At 45.4% G+C, this 23,152-nt stretch overlaps 2 protein-coding genes across 2 annotated transcripts in view; both read left to right on the top strand.

The window, feature by feature from the left end:
• The window catches only part of LOC144768692 (zinc-binding protein A33-like), a 324,408-nt gene that overhangs the window by 117,840 nt on the left and 183,416 nt on the right, over positions 1-23,152 (top strand). Inside the window, exon 3 of the mRNA XM_078652552.1 lies at positions 1,143-1,376. Coding sequence (XP_078508678.1) covers positions 1,143-1,376 — 234 coding nt within the window. The remainder of the gene's footprint in view (positions 1-1,142; positions 1,377-23,152) is intronic.
• On the top strand, positions 5,618-8,906 carry LOC144767049 (uncharacterized). The gene is made up of 2 exons (XM_078650685.1): positions 5,618-6,854; positions 8,713-8,906. The coding sequence occupies exons 1-2, from the start codon at positions 5,618-5,620 to the stop codon at positions 8,904-8,906; spliced, it is 1,431 nt and encodes a 476-aa protein (XP_078506811.1).

Genomic DNA, 23,152 nt, shown 5'->3' with positions numbered 1-23,152 from the left:
AGACCTATTGCATTGCAAATGCTTGTTTAATATAGTGTCTTATTTTTTAGTTCATGGATATCACTGTGGGTGTATGGGTAATTTCTCCGTTAGTATAGTGTTTTTAACATATGTGTTTTAGTGGTCATTGCGGTTGTTTATTTTGTATATATAAGAAATATAAATTTTCTGAAACATTTATTTAGGCCTCATGGTCCAATTGATTCAAGAATGCTGTAGCTTCTACGTGTTTATATTACCGCATTTGGGTGCCTGGTTAAGAAAACATTACTCCACCTGCAGTGTTCTGTTTTGTATGACTGTTGGTGCCTATACTCCTTTGGGTGTGTAGAGTAGCCTTGTTATTGTGGAGTAGCACAGGAAGAACTGCGGGACACTCCTCATGTTTTCATAGGAGTCCCATTGTGACTTCAGAGGCGGACACAAGATGGCTGCCATGGACCTCTGCAGTTCGCATGAGCAGCAACTTGGATCAGAAGTGGATCCTAGATATTTAAGAAGTCCTCTCAAGTATCATCTCCTAGTCCTTGTCTGGTATGGTAATTTGCAGGTTCTCCTCCTATCAAGTTTTGAGGGACTCTAGGTGTTGAAGCATATAATCCCATATTGCCCTATATAGGTAGCTCACTGACCTAAAGGTCCCTGAAGATGATTTGATATATTGACAGGTTGCCCGAGTATGTGGTTCCTCAAGCCCAACCCCCCCTTCCGTGCTTGCAGCATGCGGTTGTTACAGCCCCATAGAGGAGAAAATGACCGGGGTGTGATCCAAACTCTGTTTCAAAGTCCTCAAATGGGAGAAGTCCCCTGTCTCAGAATAGGTCTCCTACTCTTGTTGCCCTTGCGTCTGTCCAGTCCTGTAGGCCACTCCAGTCACTGCCATGTGGTAGTGTCGTTAACATAGTTAAGGGTATATCCGGTAAGTAAGGGATTTTCGTTCATGTTTTCTGAAAACACCAATTCTAGACTTTTCGTAATTCCTGGAAATCCTGGGTATCATTAGAGAGTCCGTCAAGTTTCTGCACTGCTATGTTCTATAATATTTTCTTATGTTGGTGTTCACCTTTCTTGCACGTTTTCAAATATTAACGAAAACAATTTTGTGACTGCTCTGTGTAACTTTGTTTTTTTCTTTCTTGAAGGGTACTATCATGAGTTCGAGGCATTACATTTCCTGTGAGTTTGAGAAGCTCCACCACTTTCTGAGGGCGCGGGAGGAAAAGCTAATGTATGAGCTGCATGAGCAGGGCCAGGCCATCCTGCAGGAGATGGAAGAGAACCTCAAATCTATCAAGGAGAACAGTGAGCACGTTATGGAAACAATCTGCTTTACACAGCCCCGGCTCTATGAGTCTGACTCCATCGCCTTTCTGACGGTGAGTTGAGTGCCTTGCAGTGGCAAGTCCCACAGAAGAAAAGTGGAAGGTACTATGCTTCTTAACTCCTTGCCATTGTCTATCCATCAATTGCTTCTTCCACCAAAAATACACTTGTAATCATTATCCAACACCAGTGCCACCAATTCCCAGTCAGCTCCATCCATCAAAAGTGTTCTGAATAGCCAGCCAATACACATCTGTCAGCATCCCATAGCTCCTTGCCATTCCTCATCCACCAATAGCATTCCACAGGACCTTGCCACACCCCAGCCACCAATAGACATGCACAGATCCTTGCCAGACTGCATCCACTAATAGCATGCCATAGAACCTTGTCACACCCCATCTACTAATAGCATCCCAACCAGGGCCGGACTGGCCATAGCAGGCACCAGGCATTTTCCCGGTGGGCCAGAAGGGTGGGGGCTGTTTTTGGTACAGGGGGCAAGTTTTGCAGCAGTGCTGCAGTATCAGCCCCCTGTGACAAAGGCAGCTGTAGTGTTTTCCATGCGCACCCCATAACCCCCCACCACCGATCCCCCAAGGCCGGTCTAACTCAATTTTTGTCAGTGCCAGTTTGCGTTCCCAGTCCGGCGCTGATCCCAGCTCTTATTTGCACTTTTAAGTCATTATTAGCATTCCATAGTCCCTGCCGCTCACCATCCCCTAGTTGAGGAAATAAGCAGGTAAGTTACTGCCTCCCTGATGAGGCTGCATTTCGACTTATATTCGCTTTCTTATTTTTAAGAGTATGCTTTACCTATCTTCTCACCACATTGTGAGAGTGTATGGAGCAGAGGTGTGAGATGTTCTTATCCTTGTTGGGTTGTGCGTATAATACGAAGGTAGCATATATTGCCTGATTCATGGCACATAACCTGAAAGGCTAGGCACTAATTTCTTGTGGTACAGAAACCGATGAGCAATATTATTCGGTGGCAGATAATTCGATGAGCATCACTTCTTCACAGCACTGAAACTGATGTACACTATTTTCTCATTGCATAGAATCTGTTTGTGTTTTTTTTATATTGGAACAGACTCTGATAGACAATAACACCACAATAACACTACATTTTATTAGAAATAAGTACATGTAACCTGACAGTTAGTTTCACCAGCGGAGAATCTGATTTGCATTATTGAGTCATATATTCTGTTTTGTGTTATTTCCACCTGGTCGTAAATTGGATGAGCATTATTTCTTCATGAAGGATGATTTTAGATGATTATGTGTACTGACAGCTTTTCACTGTTATTGTAGACAACCTATTATGGACAGTAATACTGCTCACACTAGGCTTTGTGTCAACTCCATACTTTCGTCGTTCTCATTTTCTAGCTTCTTATTCGATTGCTTTCCTTCCTCTTCTTGTGTTTGTCCCTCGCTGAACATAGCTTCCTTACCGTCATTTTGATGACTTTTAGCCTTCCACAGCTTATGTTCATATTAACTAGATACTTCGGGAGCCAAGCGCAGATAAGTACAGCGTTTATTTCGTGAAGTACTAGGTAATAAATAAAGAGACCACACGCAGCCTGTCCTCATGCATCCGATGATCAATAAAGAATTAGCAACTGATGCGGGACAACAGCGAGGATCATAAAGCAGTAACTTAAAAGGAAATATAGCAACTGGAATGCCTTTACTTTTGACAACTGAGCTTGCTCTCGAAGCAGGAGCTCGCTTGCTAATAACAAGTCCTTAAAGGTACCCTGCACTCAATACATCACTGCAATGTCTTATGGTACAACACCTTCCCCTTTTTGAAAAACAAAGCTAAATAATTCTGATGAAAGCAATATAAAATACAAATATCTAAAATAAGCATAACAATAAAATATTTACATCTCTACATCAGTAATTTGTTTTTGTAAGACATATAGTAACCCTTGAATGTAGAAGGCATAGTAGTATTGCGTACAGCCCTGATGTTACAGGACGTAATGCAATCATTACATTGTTCGCGAACAATGTATCAGGTTGCCTTTGTGTAAGTAACAACTCATTTGCATTTTCAATCTAAGATGACCCTTGATTGTCAGTTGAATGATTTTGCCTTGCTTCAACTCTGGATGCAATAGTCAGCAAGTCAGGTGTGCTCCTTTTGCTTACATCTCTCACCCAGCCAGGACAAACTGAAGCCCTTGGAAATCTTTTGCCATCAAGAAATGGGGACATATTTGTTGTACTGTGTGGAGTTACTATATATGAACAAGCTTTATCCCTGAGAAAAGTTTTGACCTCAAGACTCATGGTCAAGGCTGTTTACACACTTTCTTTAAGAACTCATTTATGTGTTGAACCAAATCATTGGCAGAAGGTGAGTAAAGCGGAATTCTAAGATGGGCAATGTGAAAACTCTCAATAAAGTCAGTCGTGCACACTGATGTGAAGTGGATGCCATTGCCTGTAAAAAACCCTTTGAGTGCTCCTTCTCCATCAACAATTATTTGAAAAATGTTAATTATAACATCACTGTTGGGAAAAGAGGTCAAACTAAAATACACCCATTTTTAAAAATAATCAATGAAAACCAATGTGTGTCTTTTGTTACTAGGCAAATTGACCCCTCCCCCCACTCCGCTTTCCTGTTAATTTTATTAGCCATTTTCCTTTGTTAGTCGACATTGGGGAAGTATCACTGCTGTAACATTAAGCAAGTAATTTACAAAGTGGCCACAAGAGGGCAGAGGTGATTCACTGAACTAGCACCTTTAAGTATCAAAGCACTTCCGCATATACAAAGAACTGTGAACCTTTTGAGGCATCATGCTTTAGTAGTTTACAGTACACAGGTTCTGCAACCAATAGCCGTAACTAAAAGAACACTCTTCTTTCCAGGGAGAGACTTCTTGCAATCCCAAATTTAATTCCCACGCGACATTTCAATGTTTGGGGCCCCAATTGTTAATTCTCATTGAAACCACTGTTGTTCTTTTGAACAGGCGTATAAATGAAGAAAACCGTGATTCCAAATGAATACACGATGGGGGAATGTGATTTTGCCGCATTCCGCCCAAAAGGCTTGTAGGCCATGCCATTCAGCCATAGCCCTCAATATGAATTTATTTTTCCTTGCAGTTTTATATTGCGCGAACTTGATCCGAAGTTATCAGAGCGCTTTACATGAGCACCCGTTGCATTACAGAGGGACACGTTCATTTTTAAGTACGGGGAGATTACATAATTTTCTCAGAATCACAGATAGTTTGACCCTCCCGCCAGACTTCAACCTGGTTACCCTGCTTCAAAGTCGAACGCTCTAACCGTTAAGTCACTTGAAATGCATATATAGGAGTTTCAAATGATATACCGTGGGTCTTTCTAAGAGTGCTGTATCATATCTCCCTCCCATGAATTCTATGGCAGGACAGGAGGCTCAGATTATGCTTTCTCCATTTCTTTACTACAGACAGCAGCCAATAGGAATACAGTAAAGAAAACAGAAACTACAACACCCATGAACACCTGGGCTACCATAGAGACTGTATCCCTATATAAACCGGATAGAGGATATCACTTCCTCTTTCTTTGCTGCTTCGCAGCCGAGTTAAGTTTTCTATCTATTTCTTGCTTCATATGTGCTTTGTTTATGGTTTTGATGACTGTACCGTCTTAGCGCTTGCTTAATAGATCGCTTTGCCAATGTGTTTACACTTGCGCTCGTTCGGCGCTCACCTGTTGTGTTCTATGCATTGCCGGTACTGTTTTCCTCTGTTTCGCCGCTCCGGTTTGCGGCGCTTCTGGTTCTGAGAGCGCGGGTCGCCTCTCCTTATACTCGGGCGCAGAGCCCGTGTTTTGCTGCTAGTGGAGTGGGAACGGGGCTCTGGAGGTCGCGCGCTTCAGTCGCGCGACGCTCCTTCCTGAATGTGTGCAGGCGGGCTCCGCTTGTTGTGCGGTGACAAACACGCCTGAGGCAGCGTTTTGGAGAAGCCTTTCGCCCACAGCCTGCCAGGGAGCCCCAAACTGACGCCCCTGCCCAGTTTAGAGTGGGGGTTGGAAAATTTATAGAGGCTTTTGGCCTAGAGTGGCATATTCTTTGGCAAGCCGGTTCCCTCCACATTTTATTCCTTCTTTACTTGCTTCAGGGCTTGCTTGGGGTTTTTCTGTCACTCCCACTGTGTGGTTTCATTATATTTTGGCCACTTGCGTTCTCCTCTGTGGGCTTTCAAAGACAATTTACTGTTCATTGCTTCTTTGTCATTTTGCTATATTTTTTTGTGCTTATTTCACCATGGCTGAGTATGGTGAAGAGGAGGACGACTTTTATGCGGTCGACAATGACCAGGAGTCCTTTGAGGACACATTGGTGACCGCCCTTGACCAGGGGGTGCAACAATCAGTTAAAACGGCGCTGGTTCGCGCTATAGGTCCTCTCAAGCGTCATTTGACGGATTATGCCACCCAGCAAGGTTGGCTTCCTTCCACCTCATCGAAGAAATCCAGTAAATCACCTAAGAACCCACATACTCAAGATTTTTCAAAGTTGGCAAAAACTCTGCAGTCGACCAGTATTTCTAAAAAGTGTTCTAAGGCATCTCATACTCCTGATGACACGGATGATTCCTCTTCTTCTTCTTCTGACCCTTATGCACCTCCCCCTGCCAAAAAGGCCCGAAAGGAGCACTATGTGGACGCTCCGTCCAGACCTCAAGTTTTGACTTTTGAACCGGCGGACATTGTCTACCCTAACTCTAAATCTTGGCTCCCTTCCGTTGAAGTTGCTGAATATGTTCAGGATCATATCAGAGAACCTTTTGATCAGGAGGTGCGCACTCGTCTGCGCTCAGAATGCCCCCGGCCAGATTTGGCAGACAAGCTTGCTTGTACTCCGGAGGTGGATCCCACAATTCTGACTTACCTCAAGAAGTTTACCAAAGATCCCTCTAAGGGTATTGACCGTTCCTGGCGTATCTGCCAGGATAAGCTTCTGGATTTGCTTGGTCCTCTGACCAAATTGCTGGACCTGGGGTATCTCGCAAAAGAGTCTAATTCTTCTATTGACCCTGATGATTTAATTGGTTGGGCTCAGCGAGCAGTGTGCATGTTGGGAAACGCCAATTGTGCTCTGTCCACGGAGCGTCGGCGGTCCATTCTTTTAAAGATGGATCCGAAGTTGACAGAATTGGCCTCTTCGGAATCGGGTCCTTTGGCTCAAGGTCTGCTGTTCGGACAGCCTTTTCTTAAAGAGCTGACAAAGTTCGTTGCAACTTTCAGTGGCCTGGATAAGGCGCAGAATTCTCTTCGTAGAGCTTTCCGTCCGGTTTTTAGGCGGGCCGGACGTTCTAGGGGACGTTCGTTCGGCCGAGGCTCTGGCCAGCAGCGTGGCAACCAGTCCCAACAGGGAGGTAATCAGTCCTTCAACTCCGGTTCAAAGGCTAATTTTTACCCCTCCCGTAAAGGTCGTGGGCAAGGCAATAAAGGAGGATATGGCAGAAATCAGGGAGGAAGACAGGAGTACTCCAATTCAGGTGAGGATAATTCCTTATTCAGAGGTTGTTCTGGGGGGCAGACTGCGTTTTTTTCTAGAGAACTGGCACATGATCTCCAGCGATGCTTGGGTGTTGCAAACAGTTCAGGGATACAGGATAGAGTTTTACAGCTCCCCCTGTCAGTCTCGTCTTCCTACTCCCCTTCATTTTTCCCTTCAAGATCAAAAGATCCTCTCCGAGGAAATCACATCTCTTCTCGCAAAAGGGGCTGTAGTTCAAACAACACTCCATCCTCAGGGGTTTGTGAGCAACGTCTTCCTAGTGCAGAAGAAAGGGGGCGGAGCACGATTAGTTCTCAATCACCGAGACTTCAACGGCGGGGTGGTCTATCGCAACTTCAAGATGGAAGGCATCCATCTACTCAGGGATCTTCTTCGCGAGGGCGACTGGATGGTTCGCCTGGATTTGAAAGACGCGTACTTGTCGGTCCCACTGTTTCACCCACATCGCAGGTATCTCCAGTTTCAGTGGTTGGGGATTTGGTACGAGTACACGGTACTCCCATTCGGCCTCTCGTCAGCACCTTGGTGCTTCACGAAGCTTCTTCGGCCGGTTGTGGAATTTCTGAGGGCGCGCGGTGTTCGTCTAATAATTTACCTCGACGACATTCTTCTGATGGCTCAATGTCCGATTCAGTTGCAAACGCACTTGAATTGGACGGTGGACCTTTTGCAATCTCTCGGATTTCTAGTAAATCCTCAAAAATCTCTTTTGCTTCCCACTCAGTCGATCGAGTTCTTGGGATTTCTGGTGGATTCGATCTCTTGTCAGCTCCTTCTGCCATCCCAGAAGATCAGGTCCATCAAGAGGGAGTTGAAATCACTCTTGTCCGAATGGAGTGTGTCGTTGAGATCGATTGCTCGGATTGTCGGCCTTCTGGCTTCCTCAAATCAGGCAATTTTTCCGGGTCCGTTGCATTACCGGGCCCTTCAACGGCTCAAGATCAGACATTTGCAGAAAGGACTGAGTTATTCCGATCTGGTTCCACTTTCGGAGGAGGCCAAATCAGAGATGCTATGGTGGCTTCAACACATGGAAGCTTGGAACGGGAAAGCCCTCTTCGGGTCTACCCCGGATGTCGTTCTGGAATCGGATGCCAGTCTTCAAGGCTGGGGAGCCCGTTGCGGGTCGGTGACGACGGGAGGTCGTTGGTCTCGCGAGGAATTGGATCTTCATATCAATTGTATGGAGCTCCTGGCGGGCTCATTTGCGATCCGTTGTCTTGCCCCGCAAGCGATGAATTGTTGCATACTTCTCCGCATGGACAACGTTTCTGCGGTTCGGTACGTCAACAAACTAGGGGGGACGAGATCGAGACTCTTGGCGGAGATCGCCAAAGATTTCTGGCATTATTGCCTCCAGCGGAGGATCACTCTTATTGCGGAGTATCTCCCGGGTCGCGACAATCAGGTGGCCGATTGGCACTCTCGACATCTGCTGGATTTCAGCGACTGGAGGCTTCACCCCAGGGTGTTTCGGAGTCTCTCCCGCATTTGGGGTCGTCCGTTGATAGATCTGTTCGCTTCCCGCCTCAATGCTCAACTGCCCAAGTTTTACAGTTGGCGTCCGGATCCGGAGGCTCTGGCCACGGATGCCTTTCTGCAGCACTGGCCTCACCACCTCTGTTATGCGTTTCCCCCGTTCGCAATGATTCCGCGGGTGTTGGCTCGGACAAAGCTCTTTCGGTCGGAGATCATTCTGATAACTCCTCTTTGGAGGGCTCAAGCTTGGTTTCCGGATCTGATGGAGGTGAGTTGCTGGACGCCGCTCCTTCTTCCTCAGAAGAAGAACCTGTTGTTGGATCCCCTGCTCAACCCTCATCCTCTCATTCGGTCAGGTCATCTCCGGTTGGTCGCGTGGCGGATTTCGGGGAACGCTGGCAGGTCTCGGGATTATCTGGAGACGCTGCAAAGTTTATCGGAGAGGCCTGGGCCCCCAATACCCACAAGCGTTATGTCTCCGCTTGGCGACGATGGGGTACTTGGTGTTCTGAACGGGATTTGGATCCCGCTTCAGCAGATGTTACTGTAGTGGTGAATTTTCTCGCTTCTCTGGCCTCTTCAGGTCTTGCTTACAGGACGGTCAATTCTTTTCGCTCTGCGATTTCTGCGGGCCATGACATGGTTGATGGGAAACCTGTGGGGGAACATCCCTTAATTTCTAAACTTCTACGGGGTGTCAGGCTGGTAAATCCGCCTTGTCCCAAGTATGTGACTCTCTGGGATGTCTCCATTGTTTTACGTTTTCTGGAGTCTTGGCCTGCTAACGCTTCCTTGTTCCGGAAACAGTTATCAGCAAAGTTGACAATGCTTTTATGTTTGGTATCCTGCAAGAGGGTGTCGGATGTTCGGGCCTTGGACTTGGCGGGTAGATCTTTCTCTCCGGACGGAGTCACTTTCACCATCTCTAGACGTACTAAATGTAATACCGCTTCTGTCACGTATCCTGCTTTTCCGCAGAATTCCAAATTATGTGTTGTACAATGCATAAAGGATTATGAGGTGAGTACAGCTCCTTTTCGGCAGGACTTGTCTGGTCAGTTATTAATTGCTTTGCAAAAGCCCTTTAGGCCTGTGGCGCCTGCTACCTTGGCGTGCTGGGTGCGTTGGCTTATGTCTGAAGCTGGAATTGATGTCTCCATTTTCGGAGCCCATTCTGCTCGGGGAGCGATGGCATCTAAAGCCTATTCTGTTGGAGTGACTTTGACTGATATTATGAAGGCCGCTGATTGGTCTTCCGATTCTGTTTTCAAAACATTTTATTTCAAGCCAATTGTTGATATTGCTTCTGTTGTGGTGGCGCAGCTTTGAACAAGCATAATCTGAGCCTCCTGTCCTGCCATAGAATTAAAAATTTGCAAACATTCGTGACAAGAATTTTCAATTCTATTAAGGACACGGAGGCGAGGATTATCCCACCCATATGTTTTATCTGCATATTTTTACTGTATGCTTGTATATGTTATGACATTGTTCTGGTTTCTTTTATTGCAATGTCTCTTCCCTACCCTTAATTCCTTGGTGTTCCTTGGTTTTGGGATGGTGTGTTACGGCTCTGATTTTTCTTTCAGGATCTGATCAGAAGTGAGGATTTTCTGCAGTCCATTCTGTTCTTTGGCCTTCGCTGTTGGTTTCCGGACTTGTAGCTGTTTGCTGCGTCTTCCGACTACTTGGTTCCTGGGATTTCCTTCACCTGTTTTCGCCTTCCTTTGGACTTGGGATGTCTCCTACTGGATGGCTCCGGTTCACTTGAGTTGACTTTTGACTTTTTTCTGATTAACTGTTACGCAAAGAAAGAGGAAGTGATATCCTCTATCCGGTTTATATAGGGATACAGTCTCTATGGTAGCCCAGGTGTTCATGGGTGTTGTAGTTTCTGTTTTCTTTACTGTATTCCTATTGGCTGCTGTCTGTAGTAAAGAAATGGAGAAAGCATAATCCTCGCCTCCGTGTCCTTAATAGAATTGAAAATTCTTGTCACGAATGTTTGCAAATTTTTAAATATTAAACTTCTAGAGGATTGGTATAAATAAATATAATTGCAATTAAAAACATAAAATGCATAGAACAAAGCAACTATAAAACCAACTCTAGAAAGGAAAAACACATGCTTGGTCTTGCCTAGGTATTATGATGGGAAGCGTTATCTCATTACAAATCCCCCTTGCCACTTAATTTGTCATCCTTTTCCTTCTCTCCGATATTCCAATTAACTCATCATCAATTCCTGAAGTAGAACAGTCATTCTTTGTTGAGGTTCCATCATCGAATCCCTCCTGAGCAGCATTAGACTTCACCAGGTTGGACATACTCCAAATATCATTGGAGTCCAAAACAACTAGATTCTTCAAAACCTTATTTATGACATAAAGGCCAATGAATCTGGATAACTCTTTTTATTAATGTGTGCATTTTTTTTTCACAAGGACCGCATCCCCAGCCTTTCACTGTTTACTCTCCACTAAATTCTTTTCAAAATACCTGGACTTATATATTTTTGTACTCTTTCCTCCAAAGGATACAACCTCCTCTAATACATCATCTTCACATCTCATTCTTCCTTGCTTTAATTGTGCGGTACTAAGTTTAGAATAAGGCTTTCTTCCTTTTGGAAAGATAAAGGAAGTAACCCGATTAGGGTCACCTAGGTCACTCGCGACCACCTCTCAGCCTTCCATACAAATGGAAGACAGACAGTAGAGACAGTAGGGATTACAAACCAATTAATTTATTAGTATTGCACTGCTTCGGAGCCCTGTCTGACCAGCCTCCTAAGATGACTGCAGAGGGACTGACTCCAGCCAACATAACATCTAATATTATACATTTCCAATACCCAACAGGACCCGCCCAGACTAGAATTTTCCAGCTGGAGCAAGTTAACAAAGGTGGCCCAGAAGGAGGATCTACCATCCTGAGACCGAGAACACCATATCTTAGTCTCAAGGTTGATCAGCCCGTGCCCGTCTCTCTGAACAGTGGGAGTAGGGCTACATACGAAAAAAGGTATGCAAACACAGAACAATCTATTTATTAGTGCAACGAAGTTCAGCCTTGAAAAATAAAACAACAAGCGAGGCTATTTCCACTGAAACAAACGGTACAAGAAAGAAGTCTGGCTTCGATCATAGAACAAAATGGCGGCTGCTAATAAAATGGCGCCATGAATGCTAACTTAATACAGAATAAAATAGGAATACTCGGACAGTAACGTTTCAATTCTAACAAACAATAAGGGAGATTCCTAGGAAACACAATTGGGTGTGTTGTAATCTGTCCACCAAGTTTCTTACAAATCCTCCTAGAGTTAGATTCTTGTGGCAATGTAGTGTCCCTTGGCTTTGCACCCCCAGTTCCTGCATGGTGTTGCATGTATGCCACACCATGCAGGAAGGTGCAGTCCGCGCTCTGAGAATGACGGTCTGCATGTCAGGCTCTTCAATGAGCCTGACAGACCACCGTCTTATACCACTGCCCCAGACCAGGATTTAACTCATAATCTGGTGGGGGCCAGCACCACGGGTTGGGAAGTCCTACAGCAGGTGGTGCATTGCACCGCCCGCTGTAGGACCACCAAAGTCGTAATAAGGCCCTTAGTTTACTACCCACTTGGAGGTATAATCAACCAAACATAACTTTCATTTTGGGACAGCTAGTCAAAAGAACTAATGATGTCATGCCCCAATTTCATCTATGACTCAGAAGTATTGCCTGCTGGAGGAAGATGGGTAGTGAGTGTAGCTTTAAACTTGTTAACTATTTGCACACTGCCGACAATCCTTTTCCTATCCCCTCCACTTGGCAGTCCTCCTTAGTTCAATTTCTTCTCTGGTGTCCTTCATGTTCCAAGTTGATCATATTCTGTTTCAATCCCAATGGAGTAATCAAACCATTGTCCCTAAAAATAATTCCTTCCACAATACCTAGTTCATAAATGTACATTCCAAAACCCTCTAGTCAGACTGAGCGCTTCTTTGATATCAGTCCAACCACTCACCAGGAACCCCTTCAGAGTTAAAGGCTTCAAAAACTTCACATTCCTCTTTATTTACAGCATCCTCGCTTCATTCTCATTTTATGGACACAAGGTATGGCATTCTTCTTCAAGATGATTTAATGCTCAAAACCTGTAAGCAATCCTAATTCAGATACAAATAGCTTGAGGAGCTGTAATTAAATATTGATAACCAGATCAGAGTTTGTCAACAAAAGCACTCATTCAGATGCATTAGGATTCAAGGTAATCCCCATCCCTCCTTGATATCGCCAACCCCAACAGATTGACCCCATGCTCAATCAATGAATCAGTATTTATTGAGCGCATCACAATACCCCAGAGGGTACACCAGCGCAAAGGTCTTGCTGGTCTCAATAAAAGAGCCAGGTCTTGAGTTGCCTTCTGGGGATGCGTTAACAATGTGGCTAAGCTCTGAGTTGATTTCTCTGTTTCTGAGGTTGAAGAAGTGGTAGGGGCAGGGGTTTGTGGGAGCTCCAGAGTGGATGGTGTCAGTTGGTGAGAGGAGGTTGTTGAGGTCGACCTCCGTGGGTTGGGGATCGAAGTTGCTGTAGATGGTGGATATCTTGCTGTGGAAGTAGTTCGCCAGAGTGTTGCAGAGTTCCTGGAAAGGGCGGACCGTGTTCTCGATGGCTGACAGGCAGGAGAACTCTCTGAAGATGTTGAAGAGTTCTTTACTGCAGTTGGTGCTATGTTTGATTTGGTCTGTCAGGGTGTCTCTTTTGTGTCCTTGATGTGTTGGTGGTATTTGTTGAGGTTTGCCTTGAAGACAGATCAGTCTGTGGGGTCTCTGGTGGTGCACCATCGTCTTTCTAGTCATTTGCACTTGCGTTTGATGGTCCTGATTTCTGGTGTGTACCAGCTGGCTTGTTTTATGGATCTGCTGGTTCTGGTGGCTTTAAGGTGGTGAATCTGTTGGTGCAGATGGTGTCCAGTTAGAGAAATTTGTTATGCATGTACCAGGTTGGATGCAGTGTTGGGATAGCTGGTGTTGAGGGCCTCCATCCATTGTGTTTCTGTCACTTTGTCCCAGCTGCGGTGGCAGGAGCTTAGGGTCCTGGTGGTGGTGCACCGGGAGGCTGTGATGGTGAAGTGGATGATGGCATGGTCAGTCCTGGTGAGTTTGGTGACATGGCTGTACTTGGCTCTGTTGCTGGATGTGAAGCGTGTGTCCTGCGCTCGGTGACAAGTTGGGTGAGGCCTATGTTGCTCAAGCTTTCCGGGAGGTTGGTAGAGTTGGCATTTTTGGGGTCATCAAGGTGGAAGTTGAGGTGGCTGAGGAAGATGTAGTGCTTGGAGTCAATAGCTACAGGAGTGATGAATTCGCAGATGGCAGCGCGGAAGCTGGGTCTCGGTCCTGGGGGTCTGTAGGTGAAGGTTGTCATGGTGATGGTTTAGAGTTGGATGTTGAGGTGTTTCATGATGGAGGTGTTGTCTTCTTCGGTGGTGGAGCAGCTGAGAGTTTCCTTGTGGATGATGGTGATGCCTCCTCCATGTTTGTTGGTGCAGTCTTGGTGTATAAACCTGCAGCGTCCGGCATTGCAGTGACGATGTCAGGGGTTCAGGAGGGGTTACGCCAAGTCTCAATGATCGAGATCACAATGTATGTGAGGGTGGTGATGGTGTCCCAGATTGCTGTGTTGTGTCTGCCTAGTGACTGGGCGTTGAGCAGAATGCACTGGAGCTGTGTTCATGGTCTCCTGTTGGGAGTGGGCTGTCCTGTGTTGCATGTGAAGTGGAAGTGGCAGCAGGTGAAGGGTCCTTCCATTGACCAGGGAGAGGCAATGCAGCAGTTGTTGCGGCGTCTGGGGTCCAGGTCCAGGAGCTCGGCGGTGGAGTATGGGTGGGTGGCCAGAGAGTCAGGGTTCCTGCCGTTGGGCGCGGTCCAGGCATTGACGGCCGCAGACAGGCTTGCCTTTGGCACATCGGCAGTGCGGCTGTGCTGTTGCCTCCATTAAGCAGGTCCTGGGGGAGGGAGGTGCACACGGCAGAGGGAGACGGAAGAGGTAGAAACAGCAAAAAATACATGGCTGGCTGGCTTGCTAAAACAGGTACAGCAGCAAAAAAGTGAAATATGCGCACAGGCTAACTAAACAGGAAGGAAAAAGGCTAATCAGGCACAGATAAAACAAAATAAAGCAAAGTGAGAACAATTAAACTAACAGGAGTAGAATAATCTAGACTGGCACAGAAAACGCAAAAAAAAGAGCAAAGTGACCACAGTAAGGCAGGAGCTGCAGGCGGTGGTGAGCTGGAGAGGAAAGTGGCAACATCAGCAGCGCACCAGCTTCAGCAGGGGAGATCCGCTAGAGGCAGCGAGGGGGACCTGGCACAAGGACCTGCTCATGATTGATTGCCAATTCCTGTGCTATACCAATTTTTTAGTAACACGGACTGCACTGCTGCTTCCCATGCTGTACCTCTTTTGTGTGAAGGAGCATGCCCCATGTTTTCTGTGTTCTACCTGTTTTGTGTAATCAGTTCACACTACTACTACCTGTGCTGTACCTGTTTTGAGTGTGGGAAGTCTGCACGTTTGCTTTTGCGTACATTTTGCCAAGCGTTTCCCTATTCTGAAATTGGATTCTCATAACAGAATATCCAAGTGCCTTAGTTTCCATGCCCCCATATCCCACAGGGCTTATGCCAGGAGGAGCCAACTGGATATTGCCATCACCGAAAATATTCCAGTTTTTGTCACCTATCATCGTATAAGGCGCACCTGAATCCAGCATCACCATCAGCTTCTTTCCACTAACTTTGATCTCACACTCCGGTAATGTTATGGGTCCACAGTCAACTTCCCCATCTTCCCTTGTCCTCAAAATTACCTTCTTTTCATTGTCTGTAGTTACCTTGTGTACTTCTCACTATGACAAACTCTAGCATAATGGTCTTTCTTTCCACATTTCCTACATGTCATTGTCATTGCTCAGGCTAAACACTCCTGACTGTTAGAAAGTTGACCCTCACTTCCACAAAAAGTAACACTTGTTGCGTAGTTCTCTGTTGTCCATGATAAAGATTTACTGTCATCATTGACACGTTTGACATTATAGTTACAACTATTAAGAGTTTGAACTTCACACACAGATTCACTCATTTCATTTACATCTTTGATCCTGCGCGAATCCGGACGAGAAAATAAAAAAAATAAAAAAGCTTGGGCTCCGCGCTTCATTTAATTGAAGCTCCCCGGTGGGCCAGGTCACTGGGGGCAGTAAGAAACATGTGTGGGGGGCCCCAATCCCCCCCACACTACCCCGGGGACCGCCACCCCCGGGGCTTTGCATAAATATTTGCAGGGGCACACGGCCCCCGCTGCCCCGGTGACCACCACCTCCCAGGGCTTGTTATTTTTAAAGTTTGGGGGGCCTCTAAGGCCCCCCAAGCCCCGGGGACCGCCACCCCCGGGGCACTCATTAATTATGTTTGCTGGGGCACACCACCCCCCACAGCCCCGAGGACTGCCACCGCGGGGCTTCTTTTTAAAAAAACAAATTTACCTGTGTTGGGGGATTCGAGCCCCCGCACACGCCCCGGGGGCCGTCACCTCCCGGGGCACTAAAATACAAGCCACCTCCCCGGGGCGGTTCCATAGGTGGGAGGAGGGCCGCGCGGCCCCCCTCCTGGAGCCAGTGATGGCCCTGGGGACCGCCACCCCCCAGGGCCAACTCCTGCAGTGTCCCAGGGTGCTCACCCCCAGGACACTGCTGTTTGCAATCGAGGCTCCCGCCCTGTCATTGCAAACTCTGGTTTGGTTTTTGGAAGAGAGAGCAGGGACTGTGGGCGAATTGGGGACCCCCCCACGGTCCCCAACGAGAGGCCAGGACCCGGGGGATGGGGTCCCCGGGGCCATGATTGGACCGGGAGGGGGCCGCGTGCCCCCACCATAATAAAAAAATGATTTTAAAAAAAACAATGCAAAGGCCGGCCCCTGGGGATGGGGTCCCCCGGGCAATAAATGGCCTGAGGAGAGGGTCTACGCAGCCCTCCTCCAATAATTTTCTTTAAAAAAAAACACTGACCATGCCCCGGGGATGGGGTCCCCGGGGCCAAAAATGGCCTCCTGAGGGGAGCCACACAGCCCCCTTCCATTTAAAAATAAATAAATACATAAGTAGAGGTCAGGTCCTGGGGACGGGGTCCCCAGGGTCAATAAAATAGGAAAGGAAGGGGGGCCACACAGCTCCCCTTCTTAAAAAATAAAAAAAAGACCAGCATCGCACCGGAGGCCCCGCCCCCTCCCTGCAGCACTCTGGGTCCAGGCTTCTACTGGCACGCCTCACGGCTTCCTTGCTTGTTCGGATACGGATTTCCTGGTACCCGCCCTTGTTGAAGGAGTGAAAAAGCAGTTGAGGTATTGTACCTCTGTTGGACAATTTGCATTGCGCATCTTAGTCCCTGCCCCATTGACTCTTGAAGCTGGAGGCTGTGGCAGTAAAGGGGACTCGAGGGGAGACCAAAGTGGGAGGATTTTGCAGATGGTGTCAACGTGCCTGCCAGCTATTGGGAACCGCGCAGAACAACTTACCTTCCATCCCCGTTATTTTCACCAACCAACTTTGCTGCCACACGGCATTGTGGGAGTTGCAGTTCCAAGATGGGAAAAAACTGCAACAGGTGAATGCGATCATCAAGGGGGAGGAGCGGACCCGTTGGTACTATTCTTGAACTGCAGCAGGACATTCACGTTGATTCTTGAGTCCGGTGCAGGGCGCTGATGAAGGAAAAAATGTCCGAAATGCATTCGCCGCCACTGGAGCAGAATTTGTTTAATTAAAGTTTCCTCTACCCGTCCCCCTGGGTTCCTGCTTCTTCCTTTCCAGGAAGAATTTACTTGCACATATTCCTGCGTTTGCCAGCAGCGCAGTTCAGGATACCCCTGCCACGTGTTTGGGTCCAGGCTTCTACTGGCACGCCTCATGGCTTCCTTGCTTGTTCGGATACGAATTTCCTGGTACCCGCCCTGGTTGAAGGAGTGAAAAAGCAGTTGAGGTATTGTACCTCTGTCGGACAATTTGCATTGCGCATCTTAGTCCCTGCCCCATTGACTCTTGAAGCTGGAGGCTGTGGCAGTAAAGGGGACTCGAGGGGAGACCAAAGTGGGAGGATTTTGCAGATGGTGTCAACGTGCCTGCCAGCTATTGGGAACCGCGCAGAACAACTTACCTTCCATCCCCGTTATTTTAACAAACCAACTTTGTTGCCACACGGCATTTGTGGGAGTTGCAGTTCCAAGATGGGAAAAAACTGCAACAGGTGAATGCGATCATCAAGGGGGAGGAGCGGACCCGTTGGTACTATTCTTGAACTGCAGCAGGACATTCACGTTGATTCTTGAGTCCGGTGCAGGGCGCTGATGAAGGACAAAATGTCCGAAATGCATTCGCCGCCACTGGAGCAGAATTTGTTTCAATAAAGTTTTCTCTACCCGTCCATCTGGGTTCCTGCTTCTTCCTTTCCAGGCAGAATTTACTTGCATATAAATATATATATATATATATATATATATATATATATATATATATATATATATATATATATATATATATATATATATATATATATATATATATATATATATATATATATATATATATATATATATATATATATATATGTGTGTGTATATATATATATATATATATATATATATATATATATATATATATATATATATATTCAAAGGATAATCCAGCAACAAAGCAGACTTCACTTGTCTTGAATACACGGACACGGACCCAAATTCAGTGCAAGGTGATTTATTAGAAGTTGGTGCTCCCAGCCATCATGACGCGTTTCGCGCTACACAGAGCGCTTGATCACATGACACAGATAAGATTTCGGCATTGGTTTATATATCCTGATGACATTACGAAACTTGGCCTACAAAGTGCATAGACATAGAAGAAATCTTCTTGTGCAAACTACAATACGGTATGTTTTTTCCTTTCAATTCATTGTGCTTTTGGCATGATTTATACAATGAATAAAATGTCGGCCAATAAATAAATTCCTGTACATCAGTGAAAAAATATATATACATTGCCTACATTTTGTGAAGGTGAGGAATAACATTAAACGTGAGATTAAAAATTCTGAGTTCATTATTATTGGATATGTGTGCAACATAAATCCTGACATTTGTATTGGGTAATTTATAACCAATAATAATTATAGCAGCATTTTATTTACATCCCTGGGTGTTTTTCTAGGTGGAACGGTATGGAGCCCCATACGTTTGTAATGTCCCCTGAATGTTAGAGTCCCCAGGGGGCGGAGATACAGTGCAAAGAAGGCAAGAACAACAGTCTCAGTTAGAGGCTGCTAAGAAGGGGTGTCACGACGATACCAGTAAGATACCTCAATCTGGTAATCAGGCCACTATTCAATGTGCAAAACAACGCATGTCACTAAAATAGATTTCAGATTTCTTAAGTAAAGTCAAATCTCTATCTGTAACTTGCCAACCATCATCAGCAGTAAATAGGTGAATAAATATACAAACCTTCATTTAACAAATCAATTTATCATTACGCCAATAATTAAAACCTTAAAATGGTATAAAAAGGCTAAAATTGATTTGTGAGTTTAGTATATCAAAAAACCATGACAATAAATATTGCTAAAAGATGGATAAACGAGACAGAATAAGAAAACCAATATAAAAAATGTAAGTCTAAAATCCATAAAACATGCTAATTCATATTGCACATAAAATAGATCATGTGTTAAATGTCAGTGTATATCTCAAGTGGATACATCACAAGCATGTATAGAGATCTTCCATGATATTGAGACCTGACGGGTACTTAGTGTTCAGCGCAATTATGTAATGAGTTTCAAGGCGGCGTAGTTTGTCCTCTCTATTGCCGCCTCGTCTGCTCGCTGGTACGCAGTCTATTACATAGTACCTGAGTTTACTGCTCTTGGAGTCGTGCTTTGCTTTAAAATGTCTCGCGACAAGGTAGGTATTGTCCTGATTGCAGATAGCTCTTAAATGCTGTAGAATTCTCTTGTGGACGGGATGTTTGGTACTCCCGACATAAAGCAGATCACATGGGCAGATCAGGATATATACGGCAAATTCCGTTTTGCATGTTAACACCTTATCTATTTTGTGTTCCCTACTGTCAAATGGAGAGCGGTAGTAAGTCTTATTAACTGCTTGCTGGCAAGCCTTGCATACCTTGCAATTAAAAAAGCCTGTGTGTGTTTGATACCAGGCCGTCGACTCCAATACCTCAGGGCTGGTTTTTACTAGCTCGTCCCTCATAGACTGCCCTCTGCTGTATGTGAAAGAAGGTCTCTTGGGAAGATCATTTCCTATCACTGGGTCACTGAGGACTAATGGCCAGTTCTTACTGATGATGGATTGTATTTGCTTGTATTGTGCGCTGTACTGCACAATTATTCTGAATTCAGGTGGTCCTGTGACTGCCTCCTCCCCATCGGATGGCAACTTGCAGTCCCTTGACAGTAGTTCGGATCTATCTTTTTGTTCAGTTTTTTGAATAGCTGCATCTATGATTTTACTGGAATAGCCCCTTTGAAGAAATCTATTCTTGCTCTCCCTTTGGGCGTCTCTCAGGTCACTCTCCCTGCTGTGAATCCTTTTGAGCCTTAGCATCTCCCCATATGGGATGCTATTCACTAGATGTTTGATATGTGAACTTCTGGCGTGTAGGGTGGAGTTCCCAGCAGTGGGTTTACGGTGTAGTCTTGTCTCTAGTTTGCCTTGTTCTACAAAAACTTCTGTATCTAAAAATGTAATAGATGTTTGACTTATGGTGGCAGTAAATTGGAGGTTCAAATTATTTTTATTGATGTCTGTTAAAAACAATTCCGCTGATGTCACATCCCCCCTCCAAATAACAAACAGGTCATCAATAAAGCGTAACCAAGTTACCACCCTGTTTTGTATTGTCTCTGAGTGTTCCACCCTGAGGACCAGCTCCTCCCAATAGCCCATGTGCAAGCACGCGTAACTAGGGGAGAAGCTGGCCCCCATGGCAACCCCCTGTAACTGCCTGTACATCATATTGTTGAACATAAAAACATTGCTGTTTAGACAAAACTTCACCATGTCCACCAACATTTTGTTGTGCTCAGTCATGTTAGGTTGTGCTCTCTGCAGGTAGAAGTTCATGGCATTGAGGCCGTCTGAGTGTATAATACTCGTGTATAACGAACACACGTCCAGTGCAATTAGTAAATACTCCTGCTTCCATTCAATGTTTTTAATTGTATTTAGAAAGTCACTGGTATCACTTATGTAAGATGGCAACCTCTTCACTTCCTCCTGCAGAAAAAAATCCACATATTGTGACATGTGTTCGAAGCAGCTGTTCCTGGCTGAAATAATTGGACGCCCTGGGGGTTCAAAGGGTCCTTGTGCAGTTTGGGCAAAAAGTACATTGTAGGCACAATTGGGTGGTCATTTTTCAGAAACTTGTGTTCAGATTTGGTAATCAGGCCCTTAGTTTTCCATTTAGACAATTTTTTATAACAGTCCATGTACACTGTCTTTAGTTCTGCTCCTGTAAATCTGGTGTAACAGTTCCTGTCGTTAAGTTGCAAAAAGGCTTCTTTCAAATACATCTCTCTGTGCATCAGCGCGATGTTTCCTCCTTTGTCAGAGGCACGAATCACTAAATTGCGGTCCTTTTGCAGTTAGACCATTAGGGCTCTGTATTCTGCCATCTGTTTGTCGTACTTGTGTTTGCCTCTGTGAATTTTGATATTGAGATCCTTCAACTGTTTGGTTGTTTGATCGTGGAAGAGATCTATAGAGTCTTTGAGCATGACTGGGTTGAAAGTTGACTTGGCTTTAAATTTAGTGGGAGGTTTTTTGAGCCCTTCAAGTTGCACGGTGGGCCCCGAGGTTCCTGCTATGGATTGCGTTAGCACCAGACCACTTTCATTGGGCGATGTTCATTGCCACATTTCTTCTAGCTCCTCCATTAGATCGGCAGTTGTTTGGGAACAAGCTGCGTCTCCAATAGCAATTTCGCTTGATGGCATTGTTTGTTTGTCCTTATGTTTGTTTAGGACAAAGTATTTTTTCAATTTCAGTTTTCTTGTGCTCTTAAAGACATCCAGTCTGGTGTTTACATAGTTAAAATCCCTCTTTGGACAATACCATAGGCCCAGGCTCAATATTTCTTTCTCCCTTTGACTCAACTCTATTTTAGCCAGATTTACCACAGTCTTGTCTAAATCAATGGGACTTATTTGTTCTTGCCTCCTATGTTTGCTGGCCTTCCTCCGCTCTCTTCACTTTCGGTTCTTTGAGCGGTGTAATTCTGTTGTTTTGTCCGAGGCCGTAGCGTTTGCCTTCTGTCCTCGCAAAAAATCTCAAGCTCCTCATCCAACGTGTTTTTTGGGCCTGCCACTCTTGCGCACTCTGCCCTTTCTTTGTCACTGTCCAGGTCTGAGCTGTTTTCAGAGTTAGTTGAGACAATTTCCTCATTTGCCGGCCTGACTGTTGTTGGTTTTACTATGGGTTGTTTGTTAGCCTGCCTGGATTTCCTTATTGCTTCATATTTTCTAGAAAAGGTAAATATTTGCCCCGTTTCAAAATCGGTTTTGTCACGGAAGAATTTGTATGTTTTTCTCTTTTTAATGACTTCCTCCTCTTTTTTTAACCTCGTGCACATTTCTTTCCTGAGTTTATTGGCCTCCTCCTCCTCTTTAAGTGTATCTATTTCCTCATTAATTTTATTCATTTCTTCCAGGAGTTCAGCTCTGTCTGCTTCAGCATGTCTTACCAAAATGTGCATAAGTCTTTTAGAGGACTCCAAGTTGCAGTCAGCCCATTCACGCAACAGTGTAGGTTTTGGCTTTTCATAGCTGGGTTCTAGGAGGATACGGAGTCCACGAGGGACCCTGTCCACATCTAAATACATTTTCAAAGACCTAGCCTCCCACCATTTGCTCTGCTCAGCACAGCTCTTTTTCTCCAATAGTTTAAATTTATCTTTCAATGTGTTGTTTGATTCCTTCGTTTTACCGGTTGCACTAATCTATATATATATATTCTCTGAAAAAACAAAGGTTGCAGGGACGTTATGTTATGTTCAGATATTACACACACAAAACCATGGAATTTCAGAGGCTATAATTATCTCAAGTAAGTATAACTCATGCCCCCCCAGTAGGTAATATATATATATTACAAACAAGCATTGGAAATGCAATAGGTCTCGCAATAGAATAGTTAGACTTTTTTCTTTTTGCAAATGGAAGAGTGGCGTTGCGTGGATGAGTGGCGTTGCGTGGATGAGTGGCGTTGCATGGATGAGTGGCGTTGCGTGGATGAGTGGCGTTGCGTGGATGAGTGGCGTGTGTGAGTGGCGTTGCGTGTGTGAGTGGCGTTGCGTGTGTGAGTGGCGTAGCGTGTGTGAGTGGCGTAGCTTGTGTGAGTGGCGTAGCGTGTGTGAGTGGCGTTGCGTGTGTGACTGGCGTTGCGTGTGTGAGTGGCGTTGCGTGTGTGAGTGGCGTTGCGTGTGTGAGTGGCGTTGCATGTGTGAGTGGCGTTGCATGTGTGAGTGGCGTTGCATGTGTGAGTGGCGTTGCATGTGTGAGTGGCGTTGCATGTGTGAGTGGCGTTGCATGTGTGAGTGGCGTTGCATGTGTGAGTGACGTTGCATGTGTGAGTGGCGTTGCATGTGTGAGTGGCTAAATGTAGCACAGGGAGACCACCAGCGGTAAGACAATCAAAAACAACTTAGAAAACATTTCACAGTATGAAAAGATCA

This window comes from Lissotriton helveticus, chromosome 7, assembly GCF_964261635.1.
Source record: "Lissotriton helveticus chromosome 7, aLisHel1.1, whole genome shotgun sequence".
In the NCBI taxonomy this organism is placed as follows: domain Eukaryota; kingdom Metazoa; phylum Chordata; class Amphibia; order Caudata; family Salamandridae; genus Lissotriton; species Lissotriton helveticus.
The sequence above is the reverse complement of the archived record's forward strand: the minus strand, read 5'-3'. Positions and strand labels throughout refer to the sequence as shown.